Source organism: Bos mutus, chromosome 12 (assembly GCF_027580195.1).
Source record: "Bos mutus isolate GX-2022 chromosome 12, NWIPB_WYAK_1.1, whole genome shotgun sequence".
In the NCBI taxonomy this organism is placed as follows: Eukaryota; Metazoa; Chordata; class Mammalia; order Artiodactyla; family Bovidae; genus Bos; species Bos mutus.
The window spans coordinates 36,164,899-36,179,955 of record NC_091628.1 but is presented as its reverse complement, the minus strand read 5'-3'; the positions used below and the strand labels follow the sequence as shown (position 1 = coordinate 36,179,955).

At 33.8% G+C, this 15,057-nt stretch overlaps 1 protein-coding gene across 1 annotated transcript in view; it reads right to left on the bottom strand.

The window, feature by feature from the left end:
• PSPC1 (paraspeckle component 1) overlaps positions 1 to 15,057 on the bottom strand; it is a 79,665-nt gene that overhangs the window by 18,762 nt on the left and 45,846 nt on the right. The window contains exons 7-9 of the mRNA XM_070380562.1: positions 14,253 to 14,310; positions 10,228 to 10,397; positions 4,601 to 8,029 (exon numbers count right to left, since the gene is read on the bottom strand). Coding sequence (XP_070236663.1) covers positions 7,844 to 8,029; positions 10,228 to 10,397; positions 14,253 to 14,310 — 414 coding nt within the window. The 3' untranslated portion in view covers positions 4,601 to 7,843. The remainder of the gene's footprint in view (positions 1 to 4,600; positions 8,030 to 10,227; positions 10,398 to 14,252; positions 14,311 to 15,057) is intronic.

The window sequence follows — 15,057 nt, the reverse complement described above, 5'->3', positions numbered from 1 at the left end:
ACATGTTGTGTCAGGCAGTGTTCTTCCATATTGTTCAACTAATTACAAGATAATTCAAATTATCAGATCTGTATTTTTAACCCAGAGAAATCATCCAGTCATTGTCTAAAAGATCATAATTTGAATAACTTGGCTTACCTTATCTCTAACACTTGAAGCACAAACACTAGAATATATATTTAGTCTTCCTGAAATATAAACACATTACACTGCAAAGCAGAAATTAAGAATCTGAATAGGTATTTTCTATATTGTACTTCACAGCCCCCAAATTTGGAACATGTCATTTTCCAAGAACTTCTGATCTTCCTCCTACATATAATATACATGATTTAATGGCTCAAGATAAAGGCCCATTAAGCATAATATACAGCTAACAAGCAAAAAAACAAGGTCTCTTACATTTTCCTAATAAATCATTATGCATAAATCTAAATAGCAACAACACATCATAAAACTTTGATGGCTTCCTGGGAAGATAATGGTGGGGGGCTGTAAGAAGCAAACGTCAAGTCTGAATCCAAAAACTACAGTAATATAAAAACTATAAACAGAAACCCAAGACAGTTTCCTTCTTCAAAATTTATCATTTTTCTGCATTCATATGCCTAAAAATAGTTAAGCGCTGACTTTTGTAGATGTCCAAGGACTTCCCTGGTGGCTCAGATGGTAAAGCGTCTGCCTACAGGGTGGGAGACCTGGGTTCAATCCCTGGGTCAGGAAGATTTCCTGCAGAAGGAAATGGCAACCCACTCCAGTATTCTTGCCTGGTGGGCTACAGTCCATGGGGTTGTAAAGACTCAAGACAGGACTGAGCAACTTCACTTTCACTTTCAAGGACTGCCAGCCACAGGACTTGGCTGAAGAAAACTAGCAATAAACATTTAAACAGGAAAAACAAATATATTTAGAAATCTATATAAATTTGCTTTAAAGGATGTATGAAACAAAGCCTTCCTCTCATTGACCTGCATGAGAATTTCTGTTTGAAAAACAGGTTAACAAGCCACCCTAGGATAGAAGTTTGAGCCTCTTAAGTCCTGGACTCTGAAGGAGCAAGGAATCTGACTCCTTAATGGGGTCTGTGGATATGACGACTTTCTAGACCACAGTTAACACTCCTTCCTGGACCCACACCCATTTCTAGCTCATAAAAGAAAAAAAAGCTTGGTCGAAGTGGATTTACGGTGTCAGGGTTATTAGTCTGGTGGGAAGCAGGACAGAGAGGCACCTAGGAGACAGCTGGATTACAAGGAGAAACAAGTCTCCACACTTGTTTGCTTTGCACAGATATTCTTAACTAACATATACCACAATGTTCTAGAAACTATATTCCAAGATATTTAGAAGGCTGCAAACCAGGCGATTATTTCTTTGCACTAACATAGTCACAACTGTTTGGAAGAAATTATTGTCAGTATATTAACTATGTGCTCTCATTATGAACCAGTTTGATTATTTCAACATACTATATAATTTTAAATAGACTTTTAAATCACATATATATGTAGCATACATATATATCAATATATGTAGCATACATATATATCACTGTAAGGTCTCACAAAGCAGGTTATAACTCTACCTAAAATTATTTAGCAATTCTCATTTACTAAACTGCCAGATGGGTATCACTAAAGTGCGTAATAAAAATTGAAGCTGCAAAGCAAAAGAAATTACATTTAGTAAATATACACATGGTCTTAGAAAAAATAATTTATCAAAACTTTACCCTCAATCTGGAAAAGCAAAAGGTGAGCTCACTTACAAAACCCATTATTTCATCAAAATAGTATCATTCTATTCATATTCACCAGGATGGGAAGTAAAGATCAGCAGTTTTCTAGCACCTTCACAGGTCATCTGGCACAAGCACATTCAAATACACTGACACAAAAACAAATTATTACACTGTTTCAACCTCATACTGGTAAGGATAGCTGAGAATCAGTTAAGTGAAAAAACTTTACATTTCAAAGTGTGTATTTCTCTATACGCCCCCTTCACTTAAACTAACTAGGTTTATGAACACACACATAATAAAATCCTACTTCAAAAAGAGCATTATGTTTAGGACTCAGCACTCAATAGCCAAGCCATAGCCTGATAACAATAACAGATTTTTTGCAGTTCTTGCCAGTTGGCAGAAACTGGGAAAGCTTGAAGAGTGTGTTGGTTTCTCTTAACGATTGGCTAAGGGTTCTACTCAACATACAATGTACCAGGACAATCCCCTATGCCACCACCACCAAAAACAACCAACTGAAAGAGTTACTGTGCCTCTTCAGAGGAACACTTTAGAAAAGAGGTTTTAAAGTGGGGTCCCCAGACCCAACATATGGGTATCACCTGGGAACTTGTTACAAATGCCTGCTGTTTAGCCCCACCTGAGATCTGCTGAATCAGAAACTCTGGAGTAGGGCCCAGAAGTCTGTTTTACTGAACCTCCAGGTGATTCCAGTGCACACTTAGCCTGAGAGCCATCAATTCAGAGGACATCCACGACTACTGTAATTTATAGCAGGGATTTTTTCCCCCACTGTTGTATCTCAGCTCTGGAGATGGGTCCAAAATACAAGAGGACCTCTCAATACATAACTGGTGCAACAAATAAACAAATATAGTGAATTCTTAATGACAGAGCTCCCATAAACATTTTTTGTCATAAAATGATATATTCGTATTAGATACCACACCATTTATTTCTCACAACCCAGTTTGCTAAGTTTGCTAAACTGTTGGCTTCATAGTTATTCTGTTTAAAATATTCTAACCACAGGCATAAAAATGTAAATATTTTAACCACAGGCATAAAAAAAGAAAGATTATAGATTAAATAACCACTGAGCAAGTTATTATTATTTATAACACTAAAAAGGTCAGAAATTATTAAAAGAGAATCACTATGTGAAGTTGTTTAACATCTGTTTAGTACATAAAAAGTCACACTTGTAAATCTAAGCAATGTATCATATTTTATATGAATTTACATTATCTAAATTAAAACATACCTTGACAAGAAATTAACTAAAATCATCCTGGCAAAATGTACAATGAAATAAGATGGTTTGTCTATTTTTATGTATTAGATAATATGAATAATTTGCAGAAAATAATTTTTTAAACAAGCATACAAAAATAAAAATGTACATAACTTGCACAGAACACGGCAAGGATAAAACATACACAAAGCTTCATTCACAGAAGCCTGGTTCACTGACACTTCCCATAAAAGACATCAGAACTCGAAGACTATTTCTTAAAGATCCACTCACAAATATGCCATGAAACATTATAGATTCCTACAGCTTTTTATATTATTTCATATATATATATTTTACCTTAAACTGAGATGTATAACACACAATAAAAATGAACTTGATCCTGTAGTGACAATTTCAGAGCTGGAAACAAATTCCAGGTGTAAATATCAATTCTAAAACCTTCAACAACATGCCATTTAAGACATATGGTACACTTACATTATTACGGAACCAATCAACACAGGGCCCTTGTATTTAATGAGTAAATTAAAACCATTTATTTTTTATACTTTTTAAAAATATAAAGAATACGTAGAAAGAAAAATTCATGTATTCAAATTATATACACTTCATTCTACCTAATCCTAACAATTCAAGTCAATTTTTACACAGAAGTGAACTGCCTGAAACTTGACATTTTACTTAGAAGCAATACCATCTCTTTTGAAACTCATTGCTTTAATTCGGGATGACAAACTGTAATTTTAATGAAGATTTTTAAATGAACAGTCAACAAAATCTGAACAGAGGAGTTGGTAGTTACAACACTGATTTAAGCTATAATACAATATACTTGAAAAAGAATTCTTTTAAATATGCATTACAAACTCTGGCTACATTACTCTAAGAAATGTGATATTCTTCATCTAGAAAATGAAAGTTTATCATATTGAAAGTATCTCAAAACAAAAAAGTACACACTGCTAATTCCACCAGGTGAATAAAAATATACCCTAATAATAGGTTTCAACCAAAAGGAATCCTTAAAGATACTTATAATCTAAATACGATTTTATAGAAAAAGACAAAATGTCAAATAATATTCCCAAGGTAACACAGCACTTGGACCTTTAAATATTCAGTCATGTAAGATTCAAACTTCAATCAGTAATAACATTATTCAGTAATCAAGACCCTTTGAAACAAAGACCCTTTCAAGATATTTTTTCCTATACTCAGAAGATAGTGCTATTGATTTTAAAAGAACTAATACACAATATATAATCCTGATTTTAAAGATCAGAAAACTTTTTAAAAAATCAGATTCTATAAAAATAGTGAAATTCTTCACCATTTTCCCAGAGTGACATTCTATAAATTACTTAACCACATTCAATCAGGAAACTGTATGTGTATACTTCATTATACACACTGGAGAAAACCAGTATCTTATACTACTACATTTTTAAAAATTTAGTAATGAAGGGTACTGGAAAGGAAACAATGCTCTTGAAAAATGTAAAACTACTGTCAATTTATTTAACCATTATTTGTTTACAATGAAATAACCCATACTGGGCTACATGTACCACTTAAGAGATGGCCTGGCTACTTACTCTGAAGTAGCCCCTCCTCTGACCCCAGGAGTTCCTGTGGAGGAGCATCTAACCAACTAGGAAGGAAAAGACAGGGCAACATTTACAATGGTGAAATCTAGGAGTCAGGAATGTGCCTTATTCTTAAAAGTAAGTCTGACTTTAAAATCAGTTATGCTCTCAAATTTCACGAATATGGTTAAACATACTACTACATATTATAACAAAACTCCTAACATACCAAAAAACCCACATTTAAGTATCATACTCTTCCCTAGTATCTTTTTCATTTCTGACTAGCACCATTTGACACTAAATATCAAAAATTTTAGAGGTTTAAACACACATTTATCACATTCTTCCACAAACCATCTCCATTCAATCACACATTTATGTACTTTCTCTCATTCATAACCTAATTTGTAATTATAAACCCACCCCCAAATCATTAATGTGACTATTAACCATTCACTGTGACATTTAGCAATTATTATAGAGTTTACATGTAACACCAACTTTCTGAAACTTGTATGTTCGACAGGTACATTTCTGAATAAAATGTGATAGCATAATTCAATTAGGTATTTGAGAAACAAAATCCAATTCAGATACTGTCATTGTTGATCATCTCTGGTTCTATTAAATGGCAATTCTAGGTAAAACAAATATTTTTCCCATGTTACTGATATTGTAGGATTCAAAACAAATATTTAATATCTTCCAATGAATGCTCAGCACTGATTTTAAGCATAAAAATCTAAAAACTCAAAATAACAAATTGAGCTTTATGAAATACAAGTTAACCAATAGCTTTTAAAGACAGAATCACGTCAAGAAGAAAATGAATACATTCATTCTCAAAATAAAAACGGAGAAATTAACAAAATACATCACTAAAATAAAACAATTAGGAAAATGGATATTCATTTTATTTTGTGCATATTAATAACAGCATATGAAACCTAAATCATGCAGACTTTAAATGCAGTGTTTCAAATCATTACACAAAAAGAAACATAATACTGTGATGTTATACTACTAATATTGTTTCATATTATCTTTTTAAGAAAAGAATTATGGGAGCGTGGATGACAAAATCACATTTATTTAGAAAAGCTAATACTATTCTTTATTTTTATATCTACAAGTTTTAAGCAAATTGCATTCAAATGTTTTCCTTGGCATACTTTTCAAAATAATGACTGAGCCACAAAGTTGTTTAACTGGACAAAAACACTAAAAACTTGAGTAACTAGGAGTTCACAGATGCTCCACTTGACTCACTCAGAAGCTGTTTCCAGGGTAAACTTGGTAAGAACTGGAACAAGGACTTTCTCGATGAAGGGAAAAAGCTGTGTAGAGCTCTGTTCTTGGAGCCAGAATGAGCCGGACACTAGAATGTTCAGATTAGGGCATCTCTTTGTGCAATGGTTTCAAATGTTCTTGAGTGAATCATACGGAATTTCACAGCCTTGGCCAAAGCTAGCTTGGTATTAACATCAAGGACAAAGTTTCTCCCAATTTTAATTCAGTTTTGAAGCAAAATACAATACTAAAAATTACCTAAAGATTTTAAGAATAAAAATACAGATGACAGGAAAGGTATATTCAGGTGCAGCAGATATCACTTAAAAATTATAGCTGATGTTAAAACTCCCCACGCTGCAATTAATGTCACAAACATTACAAATTACACACCCCTTGCCAACTCACATTCACAGAAAATGTGATGAGAATAGTCTATTATTTTACAATCTCCTTATCGTGTTTTCAAAGATTTGCCAAAAACAATAGAATGCTGCCAATTTTGGAAAATAACTACATCCATATTGTTGTGTCTAAAAAAATAGAACATAAAATAGTACATAAGAAAAATTTGATACAAAAGCATGCATCTCAAGCATGCCTTATAGTCAATTGCTTTTATGCAATCTTAAGTAACCAAACTTTTTTCAAAGGATGCCTTCCAGCAAAAATGGGTATTACCATGCCTGGGTAATATTTACACACTGCTCACTTTTTTAAAACACATTCTTCTTCAGAAAAATGCTAAAAGCATGGTATAGTAACACACTGAAATGTTATGTGAGAAGTAACTGTGCTACAACCAATGCCTGATGCCTTAGATTTGTGGCTTAAATACATGATTCCTCAAATGTAATTTTAAATTAAACATGGCTAACATACAAAATTTTTAATGAGAACTGTTTTAGAATAAAAATCCTAATGTGATGTTTCTCCATACTACTGAAAATCAATCTTCAAAACATAATTGATAGGAAAGAGATCTAATCTGATTGCTGTAACACTCACCACATGAACCATATTTCTCGGAGACAAGCACACCTCGCCTGTCTGACTGCAGAGAGACTCCTGAACATTCATAGCCCTGCAGAGTCAGGCTACCTTGAACATTTCTGGAAACAAACATGCTCAAGAAGTGCCCAATTTCTTTTAAATACCACAGCAAATTCCCAACTAACATCCTAGCTAATGCTATTTATTGTTTGATTTTAAAGAAAATTTAAAGAGTAAGATCTAGATATTGACACCAAATAAATAAAAGCCGGTAAGATTAAAAATAGATATTTTATAAGCAAAAGAGATTTGCCTTCAAACATTTTTTCTCAAGATTCAAAAGATTTATTTGGAAAACTCAGCACAAGACAAAGATATCCTTAATATTCCTCCTGAGAATATCTGAATATTCAGAATCTGTATGAAATGTAGACAGCAACTCTGATTTCACAGGACATCAATGGTGCATACAGGTGTAATCCCCACACCCGCCCTCCCCCCACTTGCTACTCTGTCTGCCCCTTACTGACATCAGTTTTCACTAAGCTCCTATTTCAGGGCAACTTGCACAAATGAAAATCATTGTCATTTGTAAATGGCTGGGGTTAGTTAAAGCAATCCAAGTATTACCGTTACAGCAAAGTTTAATAAAACTGTAAGAGAATACCACTAATAACAGTTTAAAATTATCCAAGATGATTTCTTTATTGAGATTAACTACACAAAATTCACAGTACTGTGGCATACTTATATTTAGCTAAAGTCACAAACACATTTGAACATTCACAATGATGAGTATCATCATTACCATTCTAATCTACAAAGCTTATGAATAAAGAAAAATACAAAAACTTCAAGTATTTAAAAAAAAATTTAAAGTCTAAATACAATCACAATAAAACTTTTCTTCTAGGTAACAGGTAAAAGTTATTTTTCTCCTCTAAACAGTCATGAACGAAAGACTGTTTAGTATCTACGACGCTTGTTAGGGCCTTCAAAGTTGGCCCCTTGGCTCCCTCTACCAAAACCACCAGGACCACCACTAACAGGACCTACGCCACTCATCGGTGCTTGAGGGGTTTCAGAACCTGTTCTACTACCCATAGGTGATCCCATCTGAGACGGTGGTCCTTGCGGAAATCTATCATTGTGCTAGAATACCACATAACAAATGTGAAGTCCATTTGGAACACGCCAAATATAAGTGACAAGAAAAATTGGCACAATCCCAAGTGGTGGTGTCATGAAGTTCAGCAGATAGTCCAGCAGAATCAGGATCACACATAGAAGGAAGAAAGGAGCAATTTAATTAGTTACTATGTTTTAAAAATAAAAAATAAAAGAAGCATCTGAATGAAGAGTTACATTTTGCTAATGCTATGCCCCAATTTCATGAAAAACGAACTGATTTTACAAAGTGAATGCCATCTTAAACTTAGTTATTATTTTACTGTTCTGATCTCTCTTTTTATTTGTATTTATTTTTCGCTTGGCCATGCTGTATGTGGCTTGTGGGACCTTAGTTCCCTGACCAGGGAATGAACCCAGGATCACAGCAGTGAAACCACACAGTCCTAAATACAGACTGCCAGGGAACTCCCTCTCTTTCATTAAAGTTTATACTGCATGTAACAGTTCAATTAATAAACGTACTGTGTTTTAAAAATCAGAGACAAAACTGGGGAGCAGCATCACATTGTCTGAAGAAGTACTGGGTTGGCCAAAAAAGTTCATTCAGGTTTTTCTGTGCCATCTTATGGAAAAACTCCAACCAACTTTTTGGCCAACACAGTAAATATTATAAAAATTTCAACAGTAATGCATTTAACATAGAAAGTATAAATAAACACAGTTATAATTTCAGCATGAAAACTTTCAAGGAAGGTGCTTTTCTGTAAAGACTATTACTGGGGAAATAGTTTTTAGAAGTCAACAAAAGGCAGAATTAAACACGAATTATGTATTCTGAAAAACTTCACAGTAATAACTACATATCATAATTGCAAAGGTTGAACAGAACTCCCTATAAGCAGTAGTAAAATACCACTGTGAAAAAGACTAAGAGGGACATTTAAATAAATGTTACCATTTCTGTGTGAGGTAGGTAAAAGCAGACCAGTTACTTTTACTAAGTCTCTGCTGATTACATGCTACACAAAACTTTAACCAAAGTATTTTTACAAGTTTTTACTAGCTCTCAGACACTTTACTACGAAATAAGCCTCCACTGAAGGACACAGGTACACTGATCAGTATGTAACACCAGATCTGATCACAGTCAGTATTATGTTACTTCCTTGGTATCTGTGTAGATACTCATTTAAAAAGCCTGTTGGCATATCCAGTTTGTCCAAATTCTTAAAGGACTATATTTAAAGTAAATAAAATTTAAAATAGAATAGTGCATCCATCGGTTCTAAGACCCATATTCACTGCTTGTGTCTCTGAGATCAAGAGGGTTTAGAGCTGATGGCAGGTCTGAGTCTTAACAGCAATACCTTCTCTTTCTCAGCAGTAATGGTATCTTCTATTCCAGAACTGAGCTTCCTTTCCCAAATACACAGTCAACTAATTTCCCCTTTCTTAATGTTACTTAGGACAACCATTAACAAAAACCAAATAAGAAAATGTTTTACCAATATAAAGTCTCATTTAAATAGTGACAGACTTTAAGGGAAAAGAAAATGGTATGAGTCTTGTCACTGATACTTAAAATATGAAGTACAACTGAAAAACATTTTTATAATATGTAACCCAGGCAAAGATATCTTCACACTCTCAAACCAAGATATGAAATTGCCTAAATTTAGTAGTAAATGTAACTGAAATTTCTAAGTCTATTTAGTGAGAATGCAATATCAATATGTTTAAAATATACTTTAAAACTTTAATGAAAATTTTTTTACAGTTAAATTCTCTGAAATTACTCATAAGTGATTTTTTTTAAAAAAGACAGAAAACTGTGTTTTCATACATATTGGGGCTTCGTACCTCACCAAAGGTAAGGAATTCAGAGGAAAAGAACACAATCACAAAATACTAGAATGTACGCTGAATGGTGGTAAGAGGTGTATACAAATGAAAATCACTGTAAAATGACTAATTAACATATACATCTGCCATACACTCATATACAAAAGCATGCCGTGGATCATAATCCTAACTCTTGAGATAATAAAAAATTGCCTCTCATAAATCAACATCTAAGTTCATAATATTATCTTTTCTTCATTGGACACTGATCTTTACTGACAAAACAAATGATGCCAAATTATGTTAAGTGTGAAGTTACCTTTGGGGCAGAAGTAAATACTACTGATATAATCACAATAATGCGCATGATACATTACCACTGCTCCATTATCTGGCATCATTGGAGTTCCCATATTTGCAGCTCCTTCTGGCCCCATGGCAGGACCAGGACCCATTGGCGGGCCAGGAATAGTTCCTCTGTTGTTCATATTCATACCCATCATTGCAGGAGGACCTTGGTTACCAGCAGGTGCTGGGCTAAACGCATCTACGCAAAACAATCTATACTTAGAGCTGTCCTATCTTAGTTGAGTAAACATTTAAAATTTAACAATACTTAGGCAATCTATATAACAAGAATATTATCAAAATCATTTTACTTCCTTAAGAATGGAACACTCAATTATTGACTCTGATAGAGCACTACATTTGCTAAACAAATGTACATATAACAAATGAGAAAACTATCAATTATTTTATGTCTGAGACTATCAAAGCTTGAAAAGTTTTCTTTAAAACATCAGTATTATTTGCTGCAGTCTGCTTTTTAACCTAATTAATACTCCCTTATGAGTGAAGAAAGTATGACATCTCTCTATCAGTTTAAATTAACAGCAAAGGATTAGCACTTACAAAACCACTTAATTTTCTTATAGTCATGACTAAAAATACTAGCATGTAAACTATATTAAATTGTGATGGAAGAAACCACACCCTCATATATAGGTATATATGTGTGTGTATATGTATATATAGTGTAGGTATGTGTGTGTGTGTACATTATATATATACATATATACATACATATATAACACCCCACTCCAGTACTCTTGCCTGGAAAATCCCATGGGCAGAGGAGCCTGGTAGGCTGGAGTCCATGGGGTGGCTATGAGTCGGACACGAACTGAGCGACTTCACTTTCACTTTTCACTTTCATGCATTGGAGAAGGAGATAGCAGCCCACTCCAGTGTTCTCGCCTGGAGAATCCCAGGGACGGGGGAGCCTGGTGGGCTGCCGTCTCTGGGGTCACACAGAGTTGGGACACGACTGAAGCGACTTAGCAGCAGCAGCATATATATAAAGTTGACTGTAAACAAACTGACTTTTACATAGTTACTGAACGCCTCCCAAAATTACAGGAGGTACTTGTTAACTTTATATAGAAATATACAATAGAAACAAACTAAAAAATTGAAATGATTCATCATGACAAAACTTTTTTCTAAAAGCAAATGCAACCAAATACAGATAAAATATTGATACAGCTATTTGAATTTTTTTTGAAATACTGAATAAAGAAATTCTGGAAATGAGAACAATCGGATACCTCAAATTTTTTTTTCACCAAGACATCCATCCACCTGCCTCATGTTAACTACAATAATGTTTAAGCTGTAATACAACATTTATAATGACTTCAAATACATTTTTAGGTATCCTCTTGTAACTTTTTAAACTTTTAAACTAGTTATACTTGTTTATTATTAAAAATTCATGACAAAGACTGAATTTTCTTCTAGTATTAGCTAATTTCATGACATTCAGAATTCAATTTCTCAAAAACACATTATAATAGGAGTGGAACTTGTCATTCAAATTCACAATTCAGTATCCAATGAAGCTCAACTTTGCACAAGGCCGAGTACAGGAGCAGCTGAGGGAGGAAGTCTGACTTCCTGTTGTCCTGGCAACATACTCTGTGGCTCCTTCTGAACCCAATCCCCAGACCTCAGCCACTTCCTGGAAAGGAAGTAGTTGCTTAATCCCAAAAAGTTCTCACTAGTAAATCTACACTTGAACTACCCAACAATGTTTCTATTCCCTTAGGATAGCTACAAATAAAATTTTTTACTGCTGCTGCTGCTAAGTCACTTCAGTCGTGTCGGACTCTATGCGACCCCATAGACGGCAGCCCACCAGGCTCCCCCGTCCCTGGGATTCTCCAGGCAAGAACACTGGAGTGGCTTGCCATTTCCTTCTCCTAAACTTCTACAACTTTTCCCACAAGCAAAATGATTAAGGGCAGAGGCATGATCCAGGAGGAATCCTACCTCAACTTTCCCCAAAAAGAACAGATCAAGGATTAGGGTTTTGTTTTTGTTTTTCTTTTAATTAAACATAATTATCACACCTAACTTCTAAGATACAATATAACTATACAAGTATGTGTATAATAAAAGACAAATATTTTCAAATATCAACAGTTGAAGTACTCTTATTTTTAGTAATTATGTTCTTCTACCAGATGGCTGTAATTAGACTAAATGTAAAGATCTAATAAGGAATGTTAGAATTATCTGGTCCCCTGAAAAGCAATTTTATAAACTGTGTTCTACGTGGAGTACACCAGAAAACCTACTGTCACATATCATCTATGTAACTGGAGAGAATACAACAATTTACCAACTGAACAGTGACAATCAACTGCATAAAAGTCATAACTCTCACTTTGAGGATAAACTCTCACTTTGAATAAAATGTAAAAAGGAGAAAATTAAATGGAGTGGATGTTAGGGGAGCTAACTAAGTGTTCAAACAAGGTTCTTTAGTGAATAAACTGCCATCAAAACTTTTAAATCTCTTAAATTCCTAACTAAATAAGAAATCTAAAGGTATATTCTCCCATTTCTTCTAATAAAGTTGCTCATCAAGTCAGACTGTTTTCATGGTCCCTAAAACATCAGAAATATTTCAAGTTTGGTTCCGATGTTAATGGACAATCTAACAATTATAGTGGCATTTCAAACTACCTGTAAATGGCATTTCAAACAACCTCACACTGAAAATCCTTAAATCCACCTGGATTATATTATACACCAGCCCACAATTCACTCTGAAAATGATATAAACACTCAACTACTTGTACATCACTATACCCTCAACTGTACTACCTGATTTAAAACTTCTCATGTACTCTTGGTTCTCTGATTTTTTTTCATGTACCACTGTACTACAATTGTACTACACAATTAAGTTCTTTGAGTTAAGGGCCATGTTTTGTGCTTCGTCTGCATCTCAGAGATGGTCAATAACCACTTTTTTGCAGGTAAGAAAAGTGACAAAAGTAAACAGCATTTGTCTTAAATGATTTAGATTAGCTAATTGGCAAATGGCAATAAACTGGCATGGTGGGAAGTGGTCGGTCATGAAAAACGCTCGACCTACATATTAGATGCTTTCAGATTTCTTATTCCACACACCGTGCATACATTCTAAGCACAATGTGGATCTCCTCACTGGGAGTGCACTTGACGCACTGGAGTGTTCAGGTGATGTAATCCTTGCAACAATATGTACACTTGACTTATGTAGATTTAACCTCAGCTTCTGTGAAACTCTTATAAAACTTATTTATCTAAATCTCGAAGGTGTGACAGTTAAAATTTAATAAAACTTATGAAAACATGCCACTTATGTTTCTCTTAGCTTATTTACTTAGTATTGCTCCCCTGACCACCTGGGTAGACAAGCAATCAATATTAAAGTGCTACTATGAACATTTTCTTAAAAACTTCACATCAATTCTAAAGATATACATGAGCTTAAATATGTAAGACATATCTCATTTACTTGACAAGTCACACATGTCTCCAAACAGTGCATTTCTGTGTACGATACTGTGGGCTAGTGCAAAAGAAGTTAAACATTCAGTAAAATAAATAAAAATAGCTTCAAAGTTATGCAAAATGTTATGTTAAAATAGAAATATATAAAATACTCTCAAAAAGTTTAAAGACACTATAACTCAGAAGCTAGCAAAATTCCAACACCAAAAAAATTGCAGGGCATGAAGTTTGATTTTTAAAAGTACATCATTGCTGTATTATATCATGTGATGACTACAAGTTTCAGGTTGTTAATCAAAACCTGTTTACAGGTTTCTTTCGTTGCATCTATTAAAACATAATACATCTTTTAGCCTTCGAATAAACAAAATAAAATTGTTCTTCCTAGCACGTACTTTAAATATACTGATTTTTTTCTCAGTTTAATAAATGTAGGAAATTTCACCACTTACAAATGTTGGTTCCAAATTTTTGTTACTGACATACCACAAATAGCATGTATAGTTCCCTGAAAAATGACAAGTAAGTGACAGAAGCCTGTGCTTCAAATCCCTACCTCCCATGTTTATTGCTCCACGGGGACCCATATCACCCATTCTCATTTCCTGTTCTCTCTGTAAGTAAACATAGTTGTCACAGTCAACCTATCGATCTTAGGACTTAACATTTCCCATCTAAAATTAAAAAGAAAAAGATAAATTGGGACATAATGTTCCATTAAAATTTTAAATTTCCAACATCATTTACTTAATAAGAACACTGAAAAGAAACCACTCTCACAGCCTTAATTAAACATATTACAAATGCTTAGGGCATCCAATTTATACTTCTATATATTACCAGTGAGTAATACATAAAATCTATTACATGACATTTTTAATATTATTCTTCCAAGAGATCATAGACACATGCCTAGAGTCTAGAAGAAGAAAAATCTAGTAATAACAACCAAGAAGACCAATTATTTCTCCCACCTAGGTCTCTAAAGTCTTAAAACAGAAATGACCATTACCGCTTTCACATTCAAATGTATTCAAACACACAACACAGCTGTGGGGCACTAAGCCAAAAATAAGGTTATAGACAATTTTCATTTTTGCAATATAATTCACCTTTGCATTTTTCTTCAAGTCCTCTGGCATTATTTCACCAGGTCTTTCAGATATACCATAAACCCTCCACTACATACAAGCAATTATTGAAAGCTCAACATAATATTGCTTCCTTTATCTGAATAAGAATTTTTTTAGAAACTGAAATAAAGTGTTATCACACAGTCATCAAGTTCTGAAACAAAATGCTCTTGAGGTTACCTATGACATAAAAGGCCACACAAATGTACAAAACATTTTAAGTTTCAG